Below are 13,354 nucleotides of genomic sequence, written 5' to 3'. Positions count from 1 at the left end.
TTTTTACCAATTCTGACACCAGCCATCCCCCTCACGGCACTCTACTTCTCTGCTGGGCTTGATAATTTGTTGAGAACTCACAGATCATATTCAGAGTTGTGGGGTTTTTTAGGGAAGTAACATGATTCAGGTTCAGGAACACTCAGGATACAGTTCTTCCATCAGGACAGCCTCTTCTCAGCCATGCCCGTGGGCACACCTCTCACCCTATGCCCCTTGGCCAGCCTCTGCCCTGCTTGGGCAAGTGTTACAAGGCTGTTTAATTTTGCTAATAAGTGCCAGGGGGCACCCCACTCCACCAGTAAGTTTCGGCCCAAAGGCACATCAGCTCTCTAGCTGTGTAGGTCAGCAAGCGTAGCTCTGCTGACATGTCCAGAGGTACCTCAGTCCACCGGCAAGCCTCCTGCCTGAAGGCGCTCAGCTTTCTCACTCCATGGTCTGGGAAGCTCACTGTGCCATCTCCTAACTGCCTCTGCTGCTCGTGTTTTTCTGCTGTCATCCTCTGCTGCTGCTTCTCACCATCTCTGGTGTTACAACTCTGTCTCCTGGGTCTAGGAGGTTCTAGGCACAGGCACCCCAGGTCCAAAGGATGTGCTCTGCTTCCATCTCTTCCTGGTGGTAGTCAGGTCCCTGTCTGCACTGAGATTGGCTCTCTTTTAAGCCTAGTGGAATGGCAAAACTGACCAATCCCCTTATTAGGGTTCCATACACCTTATTTGCATGGTGTCACCCCCACAGGGGTTCCAAGCACCTTATTTGCATTATCAGCAAGCTGTCCAATCCTCTTGGTGGGCCACAAGTGCTTCATTTACACAGTCGCACCCAATCATTGTGTGGGAGTCACAAAGTCTACGGCTAGGAGGGCAGTATTAAGTAATTCACTTGATACTCAGTACCCGTGTTCCCCCAAAGCAAAAAGATGCCAGAGCTTTGCAGCAGTTGCCCCTTTAGCCAGGCAGCTCTCCCCACCCCACATCCCCAGCCTGCTCCCCTCCTTTGTGCCTCTGGCCGAGTCGTCTGATCCTGAGCAGGGTTGGTTATTCCTATTTTACCAGTTGCCGTTCAGTCAATTCCAACTCACAGCGACCCCACGTGTGTCATAGTAGAGCTGTGCTTCGTACGGTTGTCAACGACTGACTTTGGGAGGTAGGTCGCTAGGCCTTTCGTCTGAGGTACCTCTGAGCTGGACTCAAAGCTCCAACATTTCGTTTAGCAGCTGAGCGTGTTAACCATGTTTACCACCCAGGGACTCTTCCTGTTTTATACATGAGATATTCCAGACATTATTCTTCTCCCTGCCACCCATCCTGTGGTCTCATCTGTGGGCAGGTGGTAAGGGAAGGACCACAGTGCCTTCCTCTCTGGAAAATTGTGGAAATGCAATGCCACGGGAGATGTTCAGCCCTGAGTGTGGGTTGGTGGCTGCCCCTGACAGAGGACTTTGTTCCTGGGTGTCAGTGTGCGTGAACTTGGTGGAAGGAGAGTGAGGGCAGCATATGAGCCCTTGGCCTTCCCAGCCCTCCCCGCTCAGTTGCCCTTATTTGGGGTGCCAGGGCGAGACAGGGCACCCTTTGCCCTGGGCTCCAGATCAGAGCAGGGGCCAGGAATGAGGGTGTGTCCAAACCCTGGGGACAGTGAGGAAAAGGAGCCAGCTCTGAGGCGGGTAGAAGGAAGGAGGACTGGGATGTTGCCAACCACCTGTATGTTTGTTCCAGTTAGCAAAAGGCACCTTCTTTGGGTGGGCACAACTCCCACTCACCCACATGGCAGGTGCCCTTGTGTAAGAGACAAACTGTACTGCTGGCCATGTGTCATGGATTGAATTGTAGCCTCCCCAAAATGTGTATCCAACTTGGCTAGGCCATGATTCCCAGGACTGTGTGATTGCCATTTTGTCATCTGATGTGATTTTCCTGTGTTGTAAATCTTACCTCTATGATGTTAATGAGGCAGGATTAGAGGCAGTTATGTTAATGAGGCAGGACCTGATCTGTAAGATTAGTTTGTATCTTGAGTCAATCTCCTTTGAGATATAAAAGAGAGAAGTGAGCAGAAAGATAGAGGAAACTCATACCACCAAGAAAGCAGCATTGGGGGCAGAGCCCATCCTTTGGACCAGGGGTCCCTGTGCTGAGAAGCTCCTAGTCCAGGGGAAGATTGATGACAAGGACCTTCCTCCAGAGCTGATAGAGAAAGCCTTCCTCTGGACACCCTGGATTCATACTTCTAGCCTCCTAGACTTTGAGAGAATAAATTACTGTTTGTTAAAGCTATCTACTTGTATTTCTGTTACAGCAGCACTAGGTAACTAAGACACTATGGCTGCTCTGGAGGGGAAGAGGAAATGGCCTTGAGCTCTCCTTTGGAAGTCATGTCTTGTCCCCATTGCTGACTCCCAACTCCAGGAAGTTTCCCTCTCTAGAGGCCTGGCTCTATCTGGGTTCCAAGGCCCACTGAGTGACCTTTGGGTATATTAGCCTCTGTGTATCTCAGCTTTATTGGTGAGGAAAGTCATAATAGTACCCACTTCCTTTCATTGTGAGTTAGGGATGTGAAGAGCTTGGCACACTATGAGAGGTCATAAATGTATTGCTGTCTCCAAATTCTACCCTGCTGGCTGCCTGTCGCTGCTCACTTGGGGTCTGGGCTGCTGTTGCAGCCACCTCCATGGTCCCTCTAGATGTCCCTGTTATCTGTGCTCATGTTCCCATTGTGAGGACAGAGCCCTCTCCCCTTTGATATCCCTAAGTATAATTAACAATGAGATGCAGCACTTAATAAATTCTGACCTAAGTCTCTAGGGTTCCAAGAAGTGATCACACAGAAATGATGAACCTAAAGCTGCCACTGACACAAATGGTTAACTGCTCAGTTACTAATTAAAAGGCTGGCCATTTGAATCTACCCAGAGGTGCCTTGGAGGAAAGGCCTGATGATCTACTTCTGAAAGGTAACTGCCAGTGAAAACTCTGTAAAGCACAGTTCTACTCTGACACACATGGGGTCACCATGGGTCAGAATCGACTCGACTCAACAGCAGCTGCTTGGGGTCCATTGGCCATGTCCCTTCACTCAGAACTCCTGGTCTCCTCCTGCCTCCTTTGAGCCCCCAGCGTGCTGGCCCTGGGAACTTCAGTAGACACATCAGCTGTTATTATTACACTGTCCATGGCTGGCTGCCAGGAAGTAGCCTCAAGGCTGGCAATTAAGGGGAATCTTTAATTTAAACCTCATAGTCTGGGGCCATCCCTCCATGTCTCTGCCCTTGGTCTGGGAGGTTTCTCAGTGCCCACCAGGAGCAGACAGGCAGGGACCCTGGCCTGAGGGCCTTTCTCACCAGGCCAGGCCCAGCACACAAGTCCTGGGCTTGTGGATAGGAAGAGCCTGCTCTGCCCAGTCCCAGTCTAGCTTTGGAAACAGCTGACACTCCTGGATCTTTGGCCAGGTCCCGGCATCCTCTGGGAAAGCAGGCTGCTCCCTGGGCCTTGTGCCTTTCCTCTGCTTGACCTTGAATCCCTTCATGTGCCTTTGGCAGAGGAGGGGAAGGATCCCTGCAGCTTCCATACTTGGAGAAGCCATGTCTTCTAACCCTCACTCCAAGCAGTTGGGCTGAGCCACAACCCCCTCCTTTTACCCTGCTGGCCAGTTTCCCGACTTGAGTCGTTGTTAGTTGCAGTCGAGTTGGCTCTGACTCATGGAGATCTTATGTACAACAGGACAAAATGTTGCCTGGTCCTGTGTCGTCTTTATGATGGTTGATATGTTGGAGTCCATTGTTGCAGCTGTTACGTAGTGCCTTCCAACCTAGGAGGGTTCATCTTTCAGCATCATATCAGACAATATTCTGTTGTGACTCCTAAAATTTTCATTGGGTCATTTTTGGAAGGAGATCACCAGGCCTTTCTTCCTAGCCTGTCTCAGCCTAGAAACTCTGCTAAAATCTGTCCACCATAGATGGCCCTGTTGGTATTTGAAATACCAGTGGCATAGCTTCCAGGGTCACGCCAATATGCCAACCACTACAGTATGAGAAACTGGCAGATGGGCGGTGGTGGCACATAGTAGGGGCTCAATAAATGTTTGTTGAATGAATGATAAAGCTAGCCCCCAAAATCCTTTACCTGCCCAGTCAGCCAGTACCTTTTTTAATCTAACCTAACTCCTGTGATCATTTCCTGAGTCCTTTAGGTCTTCGTTCAAATGCCCACCATCTCCGTGAAGCCTACCCTGATAACTTTATTTACATTGCGGCTCATGCTTGATTTCTCCTCCACAACACCACCTCCGAATACACCAAACCCACCGCCGTGGAGTCTATTCCAACCCCTAGCGACCCTATAGGATAGCGTAGGACTGCCCCATAGGGTTCCCTAGGCTGACATCTTAACTGAAGCAGACCGTCACATCTTTCTCCCGTGGGGTTTGAACCACCGACCTTTCGGTTAGCAGCCGAGCGCTTAACAATCGCGCCACCAGGGCCCTTTTCGAATATACTATATACTTTGGCTTTGGGTTATATACTGTAACATTTTTTTGTTTGTAGTCTCTCTTCACTAGAAAGTAGTTCCATGAAGGCAGGGAGTTTTGTCTGTCTCGTTTAGCGCCAATGCGTAGAACACGACCCGCACCCAGCAGGCTCTCGGCGAGTCTGTATCCCGGAGCGCGGAGTCATTCTACGGCTGCGCAAGGGAGGGCGGGTAGGCGAGGCCCACCTTATGAATCATTCATGTGACTGGCCCCGCCCACGCCCGGATAACGCCGCGGTCTCGCGGGAGAGGCGGGGCGCCCAGTTCCCTCCGAGGACGAGGCGGGGCGGGGGGTGGTTTCTGCGCAGGCGCCGGACGCTCCGGGGCGGGTCTTAGTAATCTTTTCGGTCGGGCAGGCGCGCGCGTGCGGGAGGGCGGCGGCGGCGGCGGCGGCGCGGTGCGCAGGCGCGGCGGGCAGTGCGCAGGCGCCGGCGGAGGGCGGGCTGAAGCGGCTGAGGCGGCGGCGGCGGCGGCGGCTGAGGCAGAGGGGCGGGAGCGGACGGGCTGGTGGGCGAGCGAGAGGCGGCGGAATGGTGGACTACCACGCGGCGACCCAGTCGTACCAGTACGGCCCCAGCAGCGCAGGCAATGGCGCCGGCGGCGGGGGCAGCATGGGCGACTACATGGCCCAGGAGGACGACTGGGACCGGGACCTGCTGCTGGACCCGGCCTGGGAGAAGCAGCAGCGCAAGGTGCGCGGCCCGCGGGCCGGACGGGATGGGGGCTGCTCGGGAGGGGGCCGCGGGCCGGCCAGGGGCTTGGGGGCCCCGAGAGGGAATTTGAACAGCCGGACGGGGATGGGGCGACGTAGGAAGGAATTGGCGGGTCTGGGAAGGGATTTGGGGTCCTGAAAGGGATTGCAAAGCCCGAGGAAGGAACTGGGGGTCGGAAAAATAATTAGCGGCTGAGTAGGGCGCAAGGGAACCCAAAGAAAAGGAATCAGGAAGGAATTGGAGGGTCTGGGCTGGGAATTGGGGGAGACCGAGGAGATGACTGGGGAGTCTTAAGGTGAACTGGGGTCTGAGGGGGAACTGAAGACTCAGGGAATGGGCTGAGGGTACTGAGAGGAGACACAGGAGAGTCTGGGAAGGGAATCAGGGGCCTGGGAGTCTGAAGAGGAGCTCGGCTATGAAGGGGGGTATTTGGAGCGCAGAAGGGTCTGAAGAGGAATGGTGGAAGCCTTGGGTTGAGGAGCTCCGAAGGGAGTGGGGAATCTGGAAGTCTGGAATTGGGGTGGGGGTCCCAAGGAAGGTATAGTGGAGGAGTCGGAAGAGGGGTGGGAGGCCTGGGGAGGCTGAGAAGATGAGGGTCTCTTCCAGGAAAGAGCTGGGTGTGAAAAGATGTAGGGTGTGGGGTGCGAGGCTGTGGTATGGGTACTAAGAAGGCCTGGTGGGACTGGACGTCTGAAGAGGGATGGATGTTGCGGGGACCTGTGAATAAGAAGTTTTTGAATGGGGTGAGATTTCGGGGGGGGGGTGTCCACTTCTAAGGGGAAGAGGAGGCAATTGGGAGATAGGAATAAGAGGAATTGACAGGAGGCTGGGGAAGCCACAGGGAGATAGTGGAGAGAATTTGGGGCGTTTTGAGGAGGAGTTTCTGAAGAATGGATGGAAGGTTGAAAAGTGTAGTAAAGTGTGGGAGGAACAGGTGAGATTGGTGGGGGGAGGGATGTGAGCTGGGATGGTGGATGATCTTGGGAGGGAGGCTGGTTTAGGAAGACGAAAGCCTTCTTAGGAAGAGAACGTGTGATGGATACGCTGAGAAAGGAATTTTGGGGGTAACGGAGGGGGCTTCTGGAGAAGCAGTCCTGGGACGGGAGTGTGTGTATGTGTTGTAAGAGAGAATAAGGAGTTTTGGGAGGCAGAGGTGGGTGTCCAGGGAGAATCGTGTTCTTTTTTTTTAGGTGGTGGAGGGGCGTGCTACAGCAGGGTCTTTTTTTTCAGATGGACTTTGGGGTGTGGAATCAGCTTAACGGGGACCTACAGTAGTGAAAGGGAGATCAGAAGTAGAGTGGGAAGCCCAGAGGAGGCGTTGGGGTGTGTGGGGAGAATAATCCAATGTAACTGAGAGTGGGGAGCTCTGAGGTGATACTAAGAGGGTTTGAGTGCGGGCAAGAAGAGCTAAAGACAGGAGACTGTTGTGTGGGTGTGTGCTTGGGAGGGGTTGTTCAGAAGTGTTGTGCATGAAGAGGGTGGGAGGTTCTTGAAGTTTGAGGCATTTAATGTGTTGGGAGATCTGGATTCGCATCCCAGATTTGTTCCTAATGAGCTCTTTGGCCTTAGGCAAGACTCTTGATTTTATATGCTGTTCTGTCATCTGTAAAATGAGAAGAAGGAGTCAGAGGGGTCCTTTTGGTGACTCTACAAAGATACTCATTGCCGACAAGTCGATTCAGACTCATAGCGACCTTATAGGACAGAGTAGAACTGCCCCATAGGGTTTCCAAGGAGTGGCTAGTGGATTCGAATTGAATTGCCGACCTCTTGGTTAGCAGCTGCGTCACTTAACCACTGCGCCACCAGGGCTCCTCTATAAAGTTGGATGTGTGTGATGTTGACACTTTAGGGCTCTGAAGATCTGGGAGAGTGGGTTTGGTGGAGTTTTCCAGAAGACTTGAGGGTTTAAGAAGTAGAGTGGAGAGTGTGACTGGAAGTCTCTCCAGGGTGTGAGTTGGTGCTCTGGGGCTCAGCGCAAACCACCCAGACTGGAGGGGAAGGGATCCAGTAGGTGGGGTGAGTGGAAGGAGCAGCTGTTCCAGGCAGCCTGGGGTGGGGCCTGGCATGACCTTAGGTAAATGACCAACCTTGTGTGAATTTCCTCAGTAGTAACTGAGGGTGAGGTGAGGATGGGGGTGGCATCCTTACCCCGCTACCCGGACCACCTCACAGGGTGGGCAGGTTGAGATACTTGACTTTGACTTTTTGAGGGAGGGGAATCTAGCTCAGCACTCATTTATTACCTGAGGCAGTGCTGGGTTGGAGAAGGTTAAGAGTTGTCAAGAGACTTGGGAAGTTGAGGAGGAACAGGGGGTCAAAGGTTTGCTGTTGAGAAGGTCTGGGATCTGACTTACACGGCTCCAGGTGCTTGGGAAAATGACCCCTGACCCTTTTTTCTCAGAGGGTGAAGGACCTTCCTTTTTCCTTGCCTTCCTGTCTTCTGCCACTCTGCAAGTGACTCCTCTTGCTAGCTCAGTTCTACTCCCTCTGGGAGTTAGGGTGTGCACCCCTGGCTATAGTCACCCTTGCCCCCAGGGTGAGGCTGGGGCACCGTTCAGGCTCCAGGCAGGAACCCCAAGGCCTTGCTGCAGTGTGTCATTGTCCTTCCCCCTGCCTCCAGGCACTCTTCCTCAAGGGCCAGGCAGGATTGAGGGGAAGGGTGGCTCACAGATCTTCTAACGCTAGCTGCTTTGAATTTTCGATAAGGGTCAAATTCTAATGTGTCCTGCTTTATGCCTACTCCAGCAAATATTTACACTTAGCTGTTCTTTGGAGAAAAAATATTGCTTCATCGTTGTGCACTTTCCTGTTATTGGGGGTGGGGGGCGGGGGGGGCAGGGATCCTTATGAAATGGGGGAAAGGGTAGTGGAAAGGAAGACACCAGTTTGTGATGTCCTCTCCCTTCCTTCTCAGAGGCCCCCTCCTCCCCCCACCAGAGAGGCTGGCTGGGCTGTTTCTAAGTTGCGATGTCACTTTAGTGAAAGGCATGTTGTCCTTGCCTCTCCAAGGCTGGGCCAGCTGACACAGGGAGGGCGACAGTCCTGTGAATGTCGTGTACATACTCACGAATTAAAAAAAAAAAAATGTGTTCAGGACAGCTCTAGGCCCTTATACTGTGTGAAATTGAATTCTAGGAATTATGAAGCAAGGATTGGCCTAGGTCCTTTAAAGGGGGTGTGTGTGTCTTCCATTGCTTCTCACTTCTCCTTGGAAGCTCTTTGGTCTGACTTTTGGAGGTTTCTGTAACCAAGGCATTATCTGTTAAATAGGTTTTGCAACAGTTTTTACCTGGGAGGGTCACCTTTGTTTTCTTGGGGTGGGGAAGGACTGGTCTGGTCTGAGCAGTTATATTTCTGGGCCACATTTCCCTCTCTGGATTTCTAAGAGGGACCTGGGCAGCCTGACCACTCCTGGAAGGGTGAGATCTCTTGAAAACTGCTCATCGAAACTTCCTGTTGCAGCAAGAGGAAATACCTTGTTTGCTAAGCTTACAGGTTCATTGAAATATAGCTGCTTGTAGGGCCTCGGTAGCTAGACCCGACCTTTGGCTGGGGCTATCTAGGTATGAGTTAATTATTTGAAAGTTCTGATGGTGTTTTGTTTTTTGCATGTAGGTCTTTCTGGTTTTTTTGTTGTTTAAGACAGATGACGGAGGCCCCAAAGTAGGCACCTGTTATTTTGTTTCATTATCCTAATTACTTGCCTCTTAGGATCTGGCTCAGACTAACAAGTCCTCAGCAGCTTTCAAAATTGAATAATGTACTTATCAAAAAAATTAAAAAAGTAACCAAGTACTCAACTGTCGTTTAGAAATAACCTGTTGCCCTTGAGTCGAGTCTGACTCATAGCAACCCTGTAGGACAGAGCAGAACAGCCCCAAGGAGCGACTGGTAGATTCGAACTGCCAGCCTTTTGGTTAGTAGCCAAGCTCTTAACCACTGCGTCACCAGGGCTCCCATCTAGAAAGAAGACCATGTAAGCCTGTGAGCTGAGCAGGTATACCCTGTTTGTCCTCTTGAGAGAGGTAGGGGAAGCTGCCCGGCTGCCGGCACCATATCCCCAGAGAAACTGTGTTTTAGCACACGGCACTTGTGGTGATTGAGGAAGAGGTGAGGTACAGGAGCGGAAGCTGCAGGCCTGTGTAGCCGGTCACTCACTGGCGGGAGTAGGAATCCGGTTGGTGCCGTGGAGTGGCGCCTGCCTTTTCACCTAATCCTAGGAGGTCCAGGGTGTGGGCCCAGGATCGCCTCTGCCTTTTGAAACACCCTCCCTGGTTCTGGCTTCAGAGACCAACAAGGAGGCTACTTTGGCAGCAGGGCGCTGACTCACCCTCCAGATGGAACTGGTACTAAAAGGTTTCATCTAGTGGCAGCCAATTAAAAAAACACCCGTTGCCGTCGAGTCAATTCTGACTCACAGTGACCCTATGGGACAGAGTAGAACTGCCCCATAGGGTTTCCAAGGAGGGGCTGGTGGATTCAGAGTGCTGACCTTTTGGTTAGCAGCCGTGCTCTTAACCACTGGGCCACCAGGGCTCCAGCAGCTGATTGCTTGGCCTTAAGTGGGCTGCCTTGTAGAGAAAGTCTGGTAGAGTGTTGGAGGAAAACAACCCAAGAAATAAATGAGAGTGGCACCTTAACCCACAGGTGCTGCTGGTGCAGTTCTGGAGGTCAACTTAGATGTAGGCCTGTGCTCTCAAAATGCCCTCGTAATCAGATGGCAGGGAAGCCAGGACAAGTCCGGATTCCAGCCTTGGCCTCTGGAGGTGGCAGGAGAGTTCTCCTACTTAAACATGAGCTCTAGTCATGGCAGACTTTGGCCAGACAGCGCCCTTTTTCAGAGTTAACTGAGCGAGGAGTACAAGTTATCTAGCAGATGACAGCAGAGAGCACAGAGCCAAAAAAGAATTGATTTGGGCAGGCCCAAGGAATTTCTGAGACTGTTGAGAGGCACGCTTTAGGTATTTCCTATACTGATTTATCGTGTGCTGGAAATGGGGCAAGCCTTTGACCAGACTGTAAAGTTGTGCTTTAAAAATCTATTCGCTTACTGCTGCTTTTATTATTATTATTTTTTTCCAGGGGGGTGGGCAGAAATAATTAGTGACAGCTGTTTGCTCTCATGTTACTTACTCATTCAAGTTTTCTGAATAGCTGAAATATCAACATGTTTGTCTCTTCCCTGGCATTTCATATTTTCTAGATCAGTGTTTCCCCCAGCCTTATCCTTGTTTCCTTAACTTAGGGATGTCCCTGCTCTCCTCATTCACACTTGGTTCCTTTCCCTCAGTTTCCTTTTGTTGTTACCTCCCTCCACTTATGCATGTATTTTACACAATACCAGGGGCACTCCTGTTACCTTGTTTAAGTTTTTTTCTCCCTTTTTCTTTTTTTCATGGAACTAGGAGGCAAGTGATAGCCGAGTTGGTAATTGAATGGCGGTGGTAACTGAAACAGTGACCTATTAAAGGATAGACGGAAGTTTCTACTTGAGTAGATACAAATCCTGTCATCCATGGAGATTTGAAAGGAGTCTTTATGTCATAGGTAGTCGGAGAGCTCAAGATTGGATCTCTTCAGGATGAGTTTACACTTTGAAACATCAAAGTGGGATTATAAGGAAACTTAGTTTTACAATGTTGTCAGCCAACTGCCAAATTGGTTATAAAGTGTTTGAGAGTGGCGACAAGCAACACTTTCCTTCCAGAAGGTTTATGAGTTACGTTTTAGTCCGTATTTCAGGTGGCAAGGAGGGTAAGGGTCAGTGAGTCAAAGAGAAAGGATCATTTTAAATTCCAGCTACTATATAAAGAGTGGTCTCCTTGGGGGGAAATTTCTTCATAGGCTGGATGAGAGGGGAGAGATCATGTCTGCTCCAGAAAGTGAAATCTTTGTATGGCTTTAACTGGCAAGTGTTGTTACGTCAGTGTTTTGGAAGGTTTGTCCAGCTAGTGGTCTCCCTGGGATTATAAAAATCCCTGAGACGTTTGTCTTGATGTTGTGCCTTTTTTGGTTGTGTTCTTTCACATCCTCCCCCTCCTCCCCCTTCCTGCTGTAACGACAAATGCATTAACTTGGAATGTCCATGGAAAGTCTTTAAAAGCTGGTTGGTGTAACTTGGTTGCCTTCTCTTTTTTAGCTTGAGCAGCAGTTAACTCTGAGAGAGGCCGGTGACCTTCCTCTTAGGCTTGATTTATTAAAGTGTTGTATAAAAGAGAGTGCACTGAACTTGCTTGGGGCTTGCCTTCTGCCACCTGTTGCTGTGCTTGGCTCCTGCCTTCCCGGGATGAGCCCCGGCCCCCAAAGGGTGGGAGACTATCCTATGTTTCTAGAGAGGGTAGTGGCTCCCCAGTGAGAGAAGTCTCCCTGCGCTTATATTGGTGCTTTCTAAACTTTAGTCGTTTTTAATTTTTCCGTATCTCCTGCTCTTACACACTTAATGCTTTTAAGTTGATTGGCCCTTTTCAACTTTAATTTTAAAATGAAAAATTATATGAGTGTGGTAAATGAGAAGCCCTGGTGGAACAGTGGTTAAAGAACTCAGTTGCTAACTAAAAAGTTGGCAGTTCATATCCACCAGCCACTCCTTGGAAACCCTATGGTGCAGTTCTGCTCTGTCCTGTAGGGTCGCTATGAGTTGAAATCGACTCAATGGCAGTGGGTACGGGGGTAAATGAAACACCCAGCTTCTCTGGCCAGAAACAGAAGGACACTGCAAAAACACACACTGAGAACAAAATAGTGCTGTTAAGTTCTAGCTAGGTGCTAGTCCTCTGGGCCTGAGGCCTGCTCGGGTTGTTAAAGAGGGAGATTGACAAGTGTTGGTGAGGTGCTGAAGACCTACCAGTACCAGCCAGAGACTTGCTCTTTGAAGTAATCAGAAGGCTCGCAGGAGAATAAAAGGGAAAACTTCCTCTCTGTGTGATTCAGGGTTTAATGCAGGGTGTGGATAACCCCTAAAACCTTCCCTGTGTGCAGCTCACACTCTGAAAACATCTCCTGTGACCCTTGAAATATTCCGTGAGGTGGGCAGGGCACAGTGACTGGCCCAGGAACTCCCAGCCCTTCTGGTTGGCCACCGCCCCACTGCGCTAGGCTTGCATATGTTTGTTCCTGATGGGTGCTGCTTGATTCGTCTTCAGATGTTAGGTTTGTGGGTTTTTTTTTTGTTGTTGTTTTTTTAAAGAATCCAAGCCGTGTTGTAAATATAAGAATTGAGAGTTTATCACTTGCACCTCACACAGTTTTTCTTTTTAAGGCTCAGGTTTCCTCACACATACACGTTCAGAGTTTGCAAGAAAGGTTGGCTGGTCCCATGAAGAAGCCACGCGGCTGCTCTCTCTGGGTGTTTGAATCCTAGATTCTGAAGGAAAGCAGTGCCCTCCCGCCGAGTTAAAGGCTTATTTAAATGTTTTTCTTCCCAATATCAGAGCAGAACAGATTGTTTGTCTTCCACTGAAACTGTTGATGCGGTGGGAGGGGAGGTGGCTGGAAGTGGCAGTTACCACTACTCTGGAGAACACAAGTCGTCTTGGGAAGTTGAGATGATTGAATGGAATGGTAGAATACCAGCAATACAATAGCATTTGTGTCTTCTGCTTCAGGCAGGAAGAAAGAAGACATTGTGGTTTGTTTTATGCTTTTTAAAGGTTTTCCCCCAAAGGTGTGGGGCTGAGTGATGTCTGTCACTGGCTTTCTTTCCATCTTTGTCCCCCTCCCTGACTGCTGTTGAGAGTGGGTGGAAGCTACAGTCTAGGTGGGCCGGAGGCAGCCTGGAAGGCCTCACTCCTTGATGTCTGAAGGGAAAAACGCAGATAGATTCCATATCTTCCCTCCTGAGCAGTACTGGCTGATTCCAGTTCCGAGAATGTCTTAATTAGCAGCCATCCAGAATGGGCCATGGCAGAAAGGAAAATCAATGCCTTTTAAAAATTTTTTTTTATTTTTTAAGCAAGCTTCATTTTGATGGTAACAAAGGCCAGTTGGAGTTTGGAGAAACATCATGGGAGGAAGCTTGAAAGTGATTCAGCATCCAGCTATCCTGGGGTGAAGGGTCATTTGAGAGGGTGTCACACGAAGGATTTGTGAGTCTGTAGCTGAGTTATTGAAATG

The 13,354-nt window shown here is 50.3% G+C and overlaps 1 protein-coding gene across 3 annotated transcripts in view; it reads left to right on the top strand.

The window, feature by feature from the left end:
* The first annotated feature begins 4,991 nt into the window (after positions 1 to 4,991).
* Positions 4,992 to 13,354, top strand: part of ACTN4 (actinin alpha 4) — a 79,682-nt gene continuing 71,319 nt past the window's right edge. For 2 of the 3 annotated variants that reach the window (XM_049899981.1, XM_049899982.1), the window contains exon 1: positions 4,993 to 5,218. In XM_049899981.1, coding sequence (XP_049755938.1) covers positions 5,057 to 5,218 — 162 coding nt within the window. In that variant the 5' untranslated portion in view covers positions 4,993 to 5,056. Of the gene's footprint in view, positions 5,219 to 13,354 lie in introns of all 3 variants that reach the window. The other variant, XM_049899983.1, reaches the window with a different exon arrangement.

This window comes from Elephas maximus, chromosome 11 (assembly GCF_024166365.1).
Source record: "Elephas maximus indicus isolate mEleMax1 chromosome 11, mEleMax1 primary haplotype, whole genome shotgun sequence".
Classification (NCBI taxonomy): Eukaryota; Metazoa; Chordata; class Mammalia; order Proboscidea; family Elephantidae; genus Elephas; species Elephas maximus.
The sequence above is the reverse complement of the archived record's forward strand: the minus strand, read 5'-3'. Positions and strand labels throughout refer to the sequence as shown.